Source organism: Blastocystis sp. subtype 4 (genome assembly GCF_000743755.1).
Source record: "Blastocystis sp. subtype 4 strain WR1 chromosome Unknown seqid_0031, whole genome shotgun sequence".
Lineage (NCBI taxonomy): Eukaryota > Bigyra > Opalinata > Blastocystidae > Blastocystis > Blastocystis sp. subtype 4.
The window spans coordinates 41,702-55,465 of NW_014569516.1; the positions used below are offsets into that span (position 1 = coordinate 41,702).

The 13,764-nt window shown below is 38.6% G+C and overlaps 7 protein-coding genes across 7 annotated transcripts; 3 read left to right on the forward strand and 4 right to left on the reverse strand.

The window, feature by feature from the left end:
- Positions 1–33: 33 nt before the first annotated feature.
- Positions 34–1,803, reverse strand: JH06_0674 (snf1-related protein kinase catalytic subunit alpha; the record flags this gene model as incomplete). Its single annotated transcript, XM_014673702.1, has 11 exons — positions 34–59; positions 90–295; positions 328–445; positions 476–502; positions 550–661; positions 693–804; positions 835–1,015; positions 1,046–1,397; positions 1,427–1,520; positions 1,551–1,692; positions 1,725–1,803. The coding sequence occupies 11 exons, from the start codon at positions 1,801–1,803 to the stop codon at positions 34–36; spliced, it is 1,449 nt and encodes a 482-aa protein (XP_014529188.1).
- Positions 1,804–2,167: 364 nt separating this feature from the next.
- Positions 2,168–4,151, forward strand: JH06_0675 (hypothetical protein; the record flags this gene model as incomplete). The annotated part of the gene is made up of 3 exons (XM_014673703.1): positions 2,168–2,290; positions 2,322–2,606; positions 2,637–4,151. The coding sequence occupies 3 exons, from the start codon at positions 2,168–2,170 to the stop codon at positions 4,149–4,151; spliced, it is 1,923 nt and encodes a 640-aa protein (XP_014529189.1).
- Positions 4,152–4,308: 157 nt separating this feature from the next.
- JH06_0676 (hypothetical protein) lies at positions 4,309–6,675 on the reverse strand (the record flags this gene model as incomplete). Its single annotated transcript, XM_014673704.1, has 8 exons — positions 4,309–5,301; positions 5,333–5,509; positions 5,540–5,636; positions 5,691–5,724; positions 5,756–6,331; positions 6,363–6,443; positions 6,474–6,574; positions 6,605–6,675. 8 exons carry the CDS (start codon positions 6,673–6,675, stop codon positions 4,309–4,311), a joined length of 2,130 nt encoding a protein of 709 aa, XP_014529190.1.
- An 815-nt stretch (positions 6,676–7,490) lies between these two features.
- JH06_0677 (hypothetical protein) lies at positions 7,491–8,532 on the reverse strand (the record flags this gene model as incomplete). Its single annotated transcript, XM_014673705.1, has 9 exons — positions 7,491–7,526; positions 7,556–7,633; positions 7,665–7,790; positions 7,820–7,900; positions 7,932–8,025; positions 8,056–8,151; positions 8,188–8,262; positions 8,289–8,402; positions 8,432–8,532. 9 exons carry the CDS (start codon positions 8,530–8,532, stop codon positions 7,491–7,493), a joined length of 801 nt encoding a protein of 266 aa, XP_014529191.1.
- Positions 8,533–10,002: 1,470 nt separating this feature from the next.
- On the forward strand, positions 10,003–10,399 carry JH06_0678 (hypothetical protein; the record flags this gene model as incomplete). The annotated part of the gene is made up of 2 exons (XM_014673706.1): positions 10,003–10,031; positions 10,063–10,399. 2 exons carry the CDS (start codon positions 10,003–10,005, stop codon positions 10,397–10,399), a joined length of 366 nt encoding a protein of 121 aa, XP_014529192.1.
- A 37-nt stretch (positions 10,400–10,436) lies between these two features.
- On the reverse strand, positions 10,437–11,173 carry JH06_0679 (hypothetical protein; the record flags this gene model as incomplete). Its single annotated transcript, XM_014673707.1, has 3 exons — positions 10,437–10,660; positions 10,690–10,816; positions 10,847–11,173. 3 exons carry the CDS (start codon positions 11,171–11,173, stop codon positions 10,437–10,439), a joined length of 678 nt encoding a protein of 225 aa, XP_014529193.1.
- Positions 11,174–12,903: 1,730 nt separating this feature from the next.
- Positions 12,904–13,637, forward strand: JH06_0680 (hypothetical protein; the record flags this gene model as incomplete). The annotated part of the gene is made up of 5 exons (XM_014673708.1): positions 12,904–12,955; positions 12,988–13,040; positions 13,072–13,142; positions 13,173–13,248; positions 13,281–13,637. 5 exons carry the CDS (start codon positions 12,904–12,906, stop codon positions 13,635–13,637), a joined length of 609 nt encoding a protein of 202 aa, XP_014529194.1.
- Between the last annotated feature and the right edge of the window lie 127 nt (positions 13,638–13,764).

The window sequence follows — 13,764 nt, forward strand, 5'->3', positions numbered from 1 at the left end:
TAAATACAAATACAATACACACAATCGAAGAAGCTATCCTTCTTTCATTGTTACACGTGCTATACATCAGCCTTCAATCCATCTCTCACCCATCAATTGAGCATTTCTTGATAAACCCTTCTGCAATTGATCAATAACAGTTCCACACATATGCATAAACGAACAGACATTGCCCTGCATCTTTTGGAAATCCAAAAGATAGGCATGCTCTTGAACCTTGTATAACTGTAGGCGCATTTCTGTTATATGTTTTCGATGTTCTAATTGGACGATCTGTCGACAACAAATGCGATATCTATATCTAACACTAATAGAGTCGATTCCTACTCATTATCTTGATACCATTCATAGTCAAGCATTGAGATCGTCTTACACACCTCAATCATAATCACAGCTGCATCCTTTCTTGATTGCACGCCTAAGAACCACCGTTTCGATTTTGCATCTGAATATTATCAGAAGTATCTATTCCTACTGGTTTCCGAGAGATCTTGATTACGAACTACAAATTGTTAGTTATCAAGGAATGATTGGTCATATACAACTTACCTCTAGAAATGGTTAACGGCTCCTCCACAGCCTCCAATTGTGAATCTCGGATTTGATTCTGTCTTTCCTTCTTCAATGCCTGATCTAACATCAATTCATAAGTGACTTTAATCTAACCATCAGTCATGACAATCATTCTCTACAGGTGACATATGATCACTTGTAATAGCACTAATAACATCAGCACGTACCATTCCATTAAATGGACCATTCATCAGTCCTTCAAAGAATTCCGGTTGATTGAAATGTACTGTACTATGTCTAATTCACTCCTTCAATTCTCACTTGTTCTTCATCAGATACTCTTCCCAAGGGATTGATAGATAAGGAGGACAATTAACTTGAAACCATGGATCTTTCCTGATCTCTGGAATTGTAATTCGTTTCACAGGATCATTCATCAGCATTTCTGGTATCAATTCTCGTCCTCCTTTAGAGAGGAAGTTTGGTAAACGATATAACCCATCTAGACATGAATATATGTTTCATCACCAACTCTTTATCTTACGGAACAATGAAGGGATATTCTCATCATCGAAAGGAAGTCGTCCACATAACAAAGCATACAGAATCACTCCACTTGACCAAATGTCAACTTCTGGTCCCGCATACATTCGGCCTGAAATCACTTCAGGTGCAGCATAGTTGGGAGAACCACACGAAGTATCCAGAAAACATCCATCATTGAGGAAATTGGCAAGTCCGAAATCAGCTATCTTAATGTTGTTGTTTTCGTCAAGAAGAAGATTTTCAGGCTTCAAATCACGGTGAACAACATTATGTTTGTGACAGTACTCAAGACCACTAATGATTTGTTGGAAGAAACGCCGCGCTTCGTTCTCAGGTAACTAGGGAAAATCAAATCAAAAATGAATACTCGTCCCCGTCGAACGATGTAGTCAAAAAGCTCACCACCTGGAACGTACTCAATAACAAGGAACAGTTCAGTTGGAGTATCTATCACCTCATATCTTGAAATAAGAAAAGGAGCGAATCTCTACAGACGAACAATGTGAGGATGCTTGAATGACCGGAGAATTTGGATTTCCCGCTTCACTTTTGAACCCATCTCAAGTTGTTTGATCTTCTCCTTACTCAGAATCTTGATTGCCACTTTAATACCAGTTTTCATGTGGGTTGCCACTACCATTTAAACGACCCCCACCGGATCTTACATTTCACCTTACCGAAAGATCCAACTCCCAGTGTTTCCTCAAGTCGGTAATCACCAACGAAAACGTAGTCATTGGGCATGCTATTCTATGTATGTTCATAGTAAATACCAATGTCATACATCTCTTTCCTAAACACTAGCGAAGAACTAAGAAAACGCCTAGAACAGCTTCCTATGTGAAATATGTATGTTTTCTGGAATGACCAAAATGGTTCATATTTATTCATTGAATTGGAAAACGAAACATCTGTCGTGGTATGTTACCCTGAAAAAGATTGCAGAACCCACATTCTAGGAAGAAAGAGTGTTAATGATGACATCTCCTCATCTGATGACGTCACATGTCATACATTGGTAAAAATGGTAAATTCCCGCGACTACCGCTATTTGTCATACGATGACGTAAGAGTATATGGACCGTCAAATATAGTTTTAGTATCATCAATGAGTACTAATAGTTCTCCTTCTCTTCCTGATAAATACAGAGCAGTAAAGAAGACAGACGTCATCGAGATTCGTCGGAATACAAACTGTATGTTCAATCCAGAACCGACTACGCTCTGTAAAGTGCGATTACTCTGTCTTTGCTCACTTCTAGGAGTTCAAGCGATGTTGTAGCAAATACAAAGGTATTCATGCTATTGTAAGCAAAGAAGACAAGGTCTATACGTACACAGATTACTATACGAATGCTGCCATGTTCGCTAAATCGCTTATTGCTATTGGATTGAATCTGAAGGATGGAGTGGGTATTATTGGATTCAACTCTCCTGAATATCACTTTACTCTACATGGAACTTGGCTTGCTGGAGGAGTCACAGCAGGTATCTACACAACTAACAACGAACAGGCTTGTGAGTACGTACTTCGTCATTCGGAGTCAGTAGTATGTGTGTGTCAATCTGGTAAGCAGTTAACAAAGATCCTGAACATTCGTGAGCAACTCCCACTATTGAAGGCGATTGTAGTGTATTGGCAAGAAGAGCCTCTTCCTCTGCTGAAGGATGATGGGTTCGCTAAGATCTATACGTGGGAAGATTTCCTTAAGATTGGAGAGACTGTGAATGATAGTGCGATTGATGAACGAATTGAAGCCACTCTCCCTGGAAGTTGTGCTACTCTGATTTACACTTCAGGAACTACTGGAAATCCAAAAGGAGTGATGTGTTCACATGACAGTTGTTGTTACAATGCTCAAGGAATCATTGATACTATTGGTATTGAAGGTGTTGAGAGAATTGTTGGATTCCTTCCATTGAACCATGTTGCTGCTCAGTATGTGGATACAATGATTCTCATTAGCAATCCTATTACTGTGTTCATGGCTAAACCTGATGCTCTAAAAGGTTCTCTGACAGAGACATTGAAGAAGGCTCAACCAACCATCTTTGTTACAGTGCCTCGTGTCTATGAGAAGATGATGGAAGGTATCAAGGCTGTTGGAGCTAAGAACTCCGCAATCAAAAAGTGGATTTCAAGTTGGGCTCGTGATATTGGATACAAGACTGCTATGTCTCGACAGTATGGTTGTACTGTTAAGAAACCTCTCTTCTATAGTCTTGCAAAGAAATTGGTATTTGATACTGTGCGACAGAATCTTGGTTTTGAACACTGTCGAACTTTAGTGGTCTCAGCAGCACCTGTCACAGAAGAGACACTTCGATTCTTCGCTTCGTTTGATATGCCTATCTACGATCTTCTTGGTCAATCCGAAGGCACAGCACCAATATGTACATGTTCGCCTGTGAATCAGAGATGGAAGATTGGTACTGTAGGTCTACCAATGCCAGGAATTGAGATAAATGTGGATCCTCAGAATCAAGAGATCATGTACCGAGGCCGAATCACTATGATGGGGTATCTGAAGCAACCAGAGGAAACTCTACGAACTCTGGACACAGAAGGTTGGTTACACACTGGAGATCAGGGTAAGAAGGATGAAGATGGATTCCTGAAGGTAACTGGTCGTCTGAAGGAATTGATTGTGACAGCTGGAGGTGAGAACATCTCTCCTGTTATTATTGAGACAAAGGTGATGGAACAAACTCCTATTCTCAGTTGTTGTATGGCCATTGGAGACAAGAGGAAGTTTATCTCTATGTTATTCTGTATTCGATGTAAGACAGATGCAGAGGGAGAATCAACTCATGTTCTTGCTAGTGATGTCCAGAAGTTCTTGAATACTTTGGGTTCGTCATCAACCACAATTGAAGAGGCAATGAATGATCCAATTGTAAAGGCTCATTTGGACGAAGTCGTTAGTAAATACAATGCTGTTGCTGTAAGTCGTGCTCAAGAGATTCGGAAGTGGTGTATTATTCCTGAAGAATTCACTGTTGGTAAAGGAGAATTAACTGCTACTATGAAGTTACGACGAGGTGTTGTTCAAGAGCATTACTCAAAGGAGATTGATGCTATGTATGTTTAGTCTATCTTTGTATATTGTTTGTAATGATTACTCTTAAATCAATCAGTTCAATAAACAAACATATTTCAATTTAACAAGGAATCATCCATCAATCGTACTCTCCTTGAAATGAGTTTCATATCTCTTTTAGTTATTCCAATCATGCCATTGTTCTCAATTATTCTGTATTTATCTCATAATATTCAGGTGGTTCATAATCAGGATTGGGAATGAAATCATCACCTACAAAGGAGTATGAAATGACATAAGTTCTTAACCATCGCTGAGTAATACGTTTGAGTTTTACATCCTTTATCTTATTGATGGCATCATTGAAACGATCATTCGTGATTATAATTCCATTCTTCGTTTTCGCATATTCAATTGCATAACTATCAGAATAGTCTTTACTTGGTGAAAGGCTTAACACTCCCTCTCTTTTCAGTCGTTTCAATGCTTCCATATCATCAGGAGTGCTTGAAGAACGATCAAAATGATCTTCATCCACGCTTCCAGTTTTCAACTTCTTCTTGACTGCTTCCCAACGTTCAGACCAATTTCGTTCATCCATACAATATTCCGGAACAAATCCCACCACTTTGTGACCTCGTTTCTCAAAATACTCTCTCACAAGTTGAATTCCTCGAACACTGAAGAAAAGATGACATCCATGATTCATTGCGATGTTCTCTGCATCCATTATGATCAGGAACCGAGGATCCAGGGTTAAAGAATGCTGAATCATCAGCTCATGATCCTGTCTTGTGAATCCTGTCTGTATACGACGCGGTTCCTTTGTTTTCTCAATGATTGGAGGTTCATCTATCAGAGTAGAATCATATTGAATTGACTGTTCTTCCTGTGATGAATCAGGATCTGATTCTTCTTCCACCATATGCAAACGTGGTACTTGGAACATATCTTGAACTGACAGAGGAGTCTCTTCAGCAATGTCTTCTGCAACCTCAGCCATTTCTTCTACTTCAACGGCATCTCCTTCATCAACCACAGCAGATTCTGTGAAGGCATACAATCCATCTCCACGCTCTTCCAACAAATTATTTGCAATCAGAATCCCTGTAAAAACGTGTACCAGTGTTGTGTGACAAGCAGCTGCAATTTCTTCTTTGGTCATTCCTTCAACTGAACTACGACTTGGTAATACGGACATCTGTTCAGTAATTCATCTTCATCATACTTACCACTAAACTGTATCCACATTTCATACCAACAACTGACTTGTATTCTTCAGGAAAACTATCCATGTTAGCATCTTCCACTTCCTGCGTAAATTCAATCTCACGATCATCAGAATAACAACGAAGGAATTGAGCTGTATGCTCCATGAAACGAATGATTGGTTGATCATAACTCAAATCCTATTGTTGATTTCTCTATTCAAAACGAACTGCTATCGGAGTAATATTATCTGTCGTCATTGTCATGTATTCTTGTTTTAAAGTCAAGAAATGAATAGCAAGTGAGATTGATGAAATAACCGTGGTTCTAAGTTGAACATATTTCACATACACATCCATCAATACACTCACAAACACATACAGTAATTGGATACAATGATAAATACGTTGAGTATCTATCCATTCAATGCCATATTCACAACATACACAAATCACGGGATGTTATGACAAACATAGGAGGACGTTCATTCTCATCTTTCTCACAGAATTGTTTCCAATGATGAGTACTATCATCCTCCTGTTCACACAGACTCACACACATTAACAAACAAACGATCATATGAACAAGAATCTCTGAAGAAATGCATACTTCTCCTTCCACAGTCTTCTCAAAAATGAGTCTAAAACTGTGATCAAACAGTTTCACTAATGAATCCAATTGGTCCAAATCCACTTTGGTCCAAATCTTTCCCAGAATCATTAAATACTGGCATCCCAATAAACGAAGTGTGTCTTTTGGGGTCAATCCACCATTACGACGCTTATACGAGATCAAATAATGTTCATGATGAATGCATCGGGAGAATGCCATGTCCAAAGTCTCTCTGCAGTTCACAGGATCTTCAGCATCCAATGCAGAGAGATAATAGTAGATTGCATCCAGATAGGATTGTGTTGTCATTGCTAACCCACCCAGATTCATACGAGCTCGACCAAATGCTGGATTGAGAAAGAGAGCAGTTTTCAGTGATGCACTAATTGGATTAGCTTGTTGAGATGACGCTATGTTATGATGAGAGAATGATTTGAATACGTGCTGTTCCTCGAAGTGCATATGCCATCGATAGACTTACCCAGACACATTGAAGTGAATATATGTCATATGAATCTTTAACTATGAATTAGATACTAAAAGGAATCTTACTCTCACCATATAACCAATTCGAGAAATTGGAAGTAGGATTGACGATCTGATATACACTTATCAGTTGATCACGATATGAAACTAGCATTTGAATACGATGACTAATAATTATTTTCTCTAATCATATATACTCCAAATAGGAAGCTAATAACGTGATTACGGACTCATCACAGTCATCTCGCTTTCGCTCGTATTGAATCATGGAAATCTGATATTAACGACATTTGACCAATTCTACTTCAAGAATTACAACATCAATTAACATATTGCCTAAATCCAGCTTCTGAGCCTCTTCTAGATCTTCTAACGTGATTCGAATCACAGTGTGAATAAATGCGTCACAATAATTCCTTAATGTTTCATCTACTGAACTCTTTCTAGATGAGCTGATACGTCGTTGAATAGCATCTTTGATTCCTTCTCCCCACTGTACCACGTTCTTTTCTAGTTCGCCTAATGGCTGAAGCATGAGTGACTCAATTTATAATCTACCTGTTCATTGACATTTTTAAACATTGGAAGATGTGAAGTCTTCTTAGAAACAACATTTGGTATCTCTTCCTCCAATTTTGTCAAAGCGTTCGCTCCCTGACGCAGTTTCTTCTTTGGAAATCGTGGACGCCGAGACTAAAGTAAAAATAACAGAAATGATGGTACACTGGGTTGAAGTTTCTTGACCCAGTCTTCTCCTTCATCAATATCGTCAGCATTACTTGCTAAAGGCAGACCTACAGATCAAACACGTCCAACTATCATACTATTGGAAATGCCACACTGGTCTTCGACAGGCATTCTATCTGATCGCTGACGAGGTTTTCGATTTCTAGATTATTATAGAAATGTTAGTTTCTCACTTTTGACGTTTTTTGTTCATGATACGATTTTCACAAGATTTGTATTTCCTGTAGATTATAAGTCACTATTCAAATCCATACAATCGATATTGAACAATATAAGAACAATATTCTTCCATACATTATCTGAAAACAAACAGTTCCAACTACAATAGAGTACATTTTATAACTTTTTGTCCTGAAGAAAACTAACATATGTCTACATTGAATCTCCTCTCTATCTCCTACAATAAAGTCCAAAAGATGATCAATAAAAAGCGAGCGAGGTTTGCAGTGCGATTCAATATTATTATGACCAGCTTCAGGCTACAGTTAAACATTCGACACACATTCAAACCACAAATAAACATCGATATCGGAATTCTGGAGGAACATGAAGAAAGAGACGTTTTGGATGAGAGATGGGAACAACGGAATCACTCATTCCATGGATAAATGTCACTGGACAACAAGTGTCCTTGATCTAGATTCGAAATGATATATTGAACCCACAATATCCACAGTTTCGTACTGATCTTTCTTAGCACTAAAGCGACAATCAAAAACAAGACTATAGATCGACATAAAACAACTCTTCAATTCAGATCCCTCCGATTCAAACTACCTGTAAAATCACTCCTGCAACTCCACAACCACGTGTCTTTGACGCAAAAACAGATAGAAACACACTGATAGCACTTCCAAGAGAATGACCATATCTACTTGTCACCTCTAACTCTTTGACATACAAAATAATATTCTTAGGAGGAATCTCGAGCTTATCAATCAAATAGTTCATAGTTATACAGGCACACCGCTTAAGACTGTCCTCATTCATTTCTCCCCTAATGATAAATAGATATAAAGGAAATGACGGATACAATCCGTAACCGGGATATTCATATCCAATCACATCCACATACAAATACTTTGCTAACCATTGAAGGAAATCGATTCTTAGAATTACAAAACACTTATTTACATATACAAATATCCCAAATCCTCTGCATTTGCATGACTGTAGAGAATAGTGAAGCGCGCAGCCGATTGAGATCGAACTCGAACACAGGGAATCAACCCTCCAAGTCCGTCATCTCTACAATAGTTATTCAGGAATATAGATACATCTCAAAGTAACATCCATGAAAACGAACGTCATTCCGATAATAGGAGCAACGGGGTGGTAGATACAATAATCGCGAAATAATTGATTCTATCACAGGCATGATATGAACAAACACTGTCTAAAGAAACGTCCATTCACTCAAGTATTTGCGCTTCTTCACGATTCCATCCTATGTAAATAATTCTAGTCCAATTCTCACATGCAAAACTATAATACTCTTGGATGTAATGACTGTATCTAGAGTCTTCTCTGCTCTTTGCTTGTCCATACACAAGATTGAACTAAATGATCCCAACAACTGAACTGTGAGAGGAGGACTTATGTCGCGGTTCTGGATCTGAATATTTGTTTGATTCATAGAAATCTGAAACTGATACACTATCAACAGACATACAATGTCACAGTTTGAAAAGAACGAAATACAATCTGAAACTGGAGATGTAGAGAGTGATGTCCCCAAAATTAGCAGCAAATCTGCAGAAGTCGCCTCTTGTTTCATTCTTATCAAAGCATCTTCAGTCACTGCTTCATGATAAAATAGAATGTCCGGTTTAATAACACCACTACAGGACTTGCAATATGCTACTTTTCCTGTCTTGTAGGCTTCCATTAACAGTGACGAGTCCACAGGTTTTCTACAGTATACTAGTGTTAGAGGAGATTACTTGCACTTCAAACAGTGACCTGTTGACAACACACCATGAAGATTTGTCACAGGAGCAGGAATACATGATTCCAAACCATCGATATTCTGTGTGAAAATGTGCTGCAAATTATGTTCCTCTTCTTGGAGCGTTTGTAGCCAGCGATGAACAAGAGATGGTTTAGCTTGATCTAGGAAGATAATACCACTGAACTATGGATACCCACTAAGATATGTTTGATGGACGAATAAAATAGAGACGGATTCTCCAAGAAGACAGAGTATTCAAAAATGTCCTCTGCTGTGTATCTAGAGGGTAGATAATCTTTGATAATTGAGAAAAATCCATTCTTTGTGTTACTAGTCAAGGATGATTGTACTTGAGAGCGAAAGTCTGGAATTCCGGAATCTACACTCACTCCTGCTCCAATAAGAACAACAACTTTTCGTTTTCGACGAATGTATTGCAAAACCTAGGAATAAGGATTTTAGGCTTATCTAACTTCGGAAATACGTTCATTATTGTTATTTCTCACTTTACATGCTCTAAATGTGAACAAATACAATCAATTCCACTGCTTGTCCTGTTTTGTATTATTTGATAATGCTATCTATAATACTCATTCATTGCAACTACTCCGCTTCATAAGACATACAGACAACAAGCATTACAATGAATAGTCTATTTGTTTTCTTTCTATTTCTTGTCACATTTGCTGACAACTCAGTGGTTTTGACAGAGGAAGAAGTGAATTCGTTGGTCGAGTCTCACAGTCCTGCTTCTTTCCAGGGTATATTCTATGGATTCTACTAAATGAGATAGGTTCAGCTACACTTCTTCCTCTTCTTCATGAGTGTTACTATCACACCAATAATAAGAATACGTACTATATCTGTCCCTTTAGATATGTAATTCAAGTTAATAATATGAATCCGACTATGCGATCCGTAATGGGGTAGTAGTTGAAGAGATCGTTTGACTAGTAGGTTTTTCTCCGAAATTGTTGGAGATCCTTTCAGTAACGAGAAGATTCAGTCCCACTATACGGAGGGCTCACAATGTCCGGGTCATCTGTTGGCAAATAGTCAACTAACGATTGACTGTGATCAAGAAACGAATGGTATATTCGAAGTTATATCGATTCGTGAAGATGGTCCCTGTTCTGTTGCCATTGAAGCTCGTTCTCCTCTAGTGTGTACTATAAGTCCTAATCGGAAACTCTCTCCTGAGGAACGCGAACAGTTGATTGAACAAGCCTATTCTACTTTAAGTCAAATCCGGGATGGTATTGATAACATTCAAATGCTTTTAGAGAATTTGTGAACTGTTTATTAAATCAATGCTATATCGCACAAACAGTTCACTTACGCTTATGCAAAATCTTTAAGATTGCTTTATCAACTTTTATTAGGGCCTTAACCATTTCAGGTTTTGCTAACAATGCCAATCGTTCTGGTGTACACACTTCTCCCAGAAGACCTGGTTTCGAGCTCGCAATTAGTTTATACATGGGTGTATGTTTCATAAAACTCATCACAATATCAGGACGATGGGCGATAATCTGACATAAGAGGGCAATGTGATCTAATCTTAATACAATCTCCAGTTCCAACCATCACGACAATGACGCTCCGATGTAGTGGAAGGATTCGTCGCCCATGGATTAATCTGACCCGGGTTCTGAACATCCCACTGAATCGGTATTCCAGTATCCTTCTCAGTTGATTTTATTTCTTCTGTCTGCAATCAAAACGACCCAATGATTCCTACTAAGGATCCTTTAAACTCTAACTTCTTTCCTATTCCCTTCTCCAGTTTCTGCAGAATCATTGCCTTGAAATTGTGGAGATTGCTGTAATTACTCGAATTTGAAAGAATGTCAATTAAGTCGCGCAATTGAGTATCATTATCGATAAATGTCTTTAGACCAGGATTCACACTAATAATGTTTTGAATCATGGAATTTGAAAGGAGCAGTTTCCGAACAAAAGTCAAATCTGACAAGATGTCCTGAAATAACGGCGTCTGAATAGCGGAAGCAACAATTGAAGGATCATCTTCCAGTGTCTTCGCTATATCATCGATAGAAACCGACATCGGCTCCTTTGGCTGACAAGACTGGATCACATCCCCAAAAATGTGAACAAATAGTGATGATGTAATAGACTCTCCATAGTCTTCTTCATTATGCGAAGAAGGGGGATCTTTTGCCACTGTACATTCAGCAGATACCGAAGTTGATGGACTTAATTCGTCTTTTGGATGTTCTAAAACAAGCACATGCAGAATTGAGCCGTCTTCGATTCCTATATAGTAAGTGTTACACCAAATACAAACGATAGTCAGCTAACCGTTTTTGCCTGCTTAGAAGTTGACCCCGATATATAAGCAGAATAGATGAATACTCCTCTCCAAAAATAGAAGCGACTTTCTTCGTCGCAACATCAACTGGATCATTCGCTCTTATCTGTGGGGCTTCAACAGGTGTTCCGGAAAGACAGAGCTTCATGGGAGCCGTTTTTAAGGTGTACGGAATGAAGTATTTCCCGCGGGAATAATATGAAGTGTCAAAGTTGTCATTATAGTGGACGTACAGACGAATTATGGATCCAACAAACATCATGGGGCTAAATACAGCTTATTCGTTGTAACATTTTCTTTCAGTTAGGATACGCATTCGTTTCATTAGCAAACGGACGTCTTCATGTATATCAACATATGATTGCATTGTTTCTACACCCCAATGAGGAGATGGAGTCGTTTGAAACCAGTTAAAGTCTCTAACTTGGTTATATTGATTCTTCATTTCTTCCCATTTCATAGGAATGATGTCTAGATTTTCCGAAACATCCTTTATTAAATTGGAAAACATAAGATGATTGCAATGTTCTATGACTGGGTGGTTGGGAATGTTCAAAGAGAGGAGGCAATTCTCTGAGTCATGGACACGGAATTGAGTACAAGAGACCATGATGACAGAGTTCGTGATTCGATGAGCCAAAACACTTCCCTCAACATGACTAACAAACACGACTGATGAATCGATATCCGAGAGATGGACGCTCTTCTTTGGCTTATCACTATAGTGAACCCATGTAGATTATATATACATGAAAATAACTGAAGAATGGATGGCATGAAGGTGAATCACATCCTCCTCACTCTGGAGAACAATATCTTTCCCTTCAATTTCATTTAATGTGTAATTTATATTCGTTTCAACAGTTTGGGTTGGAGTAGGTAGCACCTTGAGTTTGGAAGTAGGTCGCTGTGTTCGTGTCATCCCAAAAGTAGGCCTCTTTGACATAAAATGCTTGGATATTACGCTTTCCACCGCTTTCATTTCCTATACTTCAGATCCTGACGAATTCATACCTCATTCAACTTTTCTGCATCATAACGCGATAACGTATCTTTGCTACTAGTGAATGCAGAGCAAAATTGCCTTAATTTAGAACGCGCTTCCTCTTGGTTATCCGAATCGCCTAATCCGATAGAAAGAGATTCTACTTTTGAGGAAATGTAATCTTTTCTTACCCTGAAGATAGGAATAAAGTTGAAAAAGGAGGGTTTCTTCTGGAGTTGTCTGCTTGGAGTATCGTTCACAGATTTGATCAATATGTTTTTTCAGCTCCATAGATTGGAGACCACGAATTGAGTCAATGAGCTAATGATTGTGTGAAGTTGAATTCTCGATTTCAGGGATATCCTCAACACTAAAGAGTCAAAACCCGAATTCACAGCAACAACAGGTTGATCTATCCTTCTCGGCAGCATATGCCCAATTGGCGTAGTTGACCCATTTCTTTAATCCAACTCCCATTCCAATGGTTGCTCACGGATCAAAATCTGGTTCATCACAAAAGACAAATGAGAAATGTTTGATATTATTCTTGGTTCTCATTGACTAGCGGCTGTCAAATTGAATGCTGAGAGAGGATATAGGTATCGAGGAACCGTTAGAGTTGATTCTAATAGTCTTTTTTCATTTGTAGGTACCTGCCTATTGGACAATGCCTGAACAATGTGTTTTGAAGCATGAAGTCATTAAACGGGTTCTGGTAAGGTGGTTATTAAAATAACAAGTCATAAATAGGTGGAATTATTGTATGAAGTGGCCAGATGACTCAACTACCCCTCAAAATATATTAGAAGAACGCGAAAAGTTGCGAGTATGAATTGCTTGACATTCTGTGACTTGTAGAATGACCCTACTCAAATGGAAATGCCTGGATATCCTGGTATCTTCCTTTGTGTACATGGAGAGGGACTGGGAAAAGTAACGGATACACGAGATATGTCAAAAGCTCCCACAGTAAGGAATCTGTTGAAGTACAACTGTCACCAACTAAAGAGTCTTTGGATAACTGCTTTAAAAGAGCAGATGAAGGCATTGGAGGAGGCAGAAGGTGAGAATGCTGTGACAATGCCCTATCTCCAACATGAACTGGAAATAGCGAATCAATTTGATGCTGCTGCTGGTGATAAGAACTTTGCAAAGAACAAAAATGCTCCTTTCATTTCCTGTGTTTGTAGCAAGAACTCTAACAAACAGTTGTAGCAGGCTTGTATTTGAAACCTTTCAATCCCTAAACTCTAATCCCTCAAACTTCATCATTCCTGGAATCTCTGTCTCTTCCATCAAGATCTTTCCATTCACATCAAATACTGTGATGTATGTATTCTGA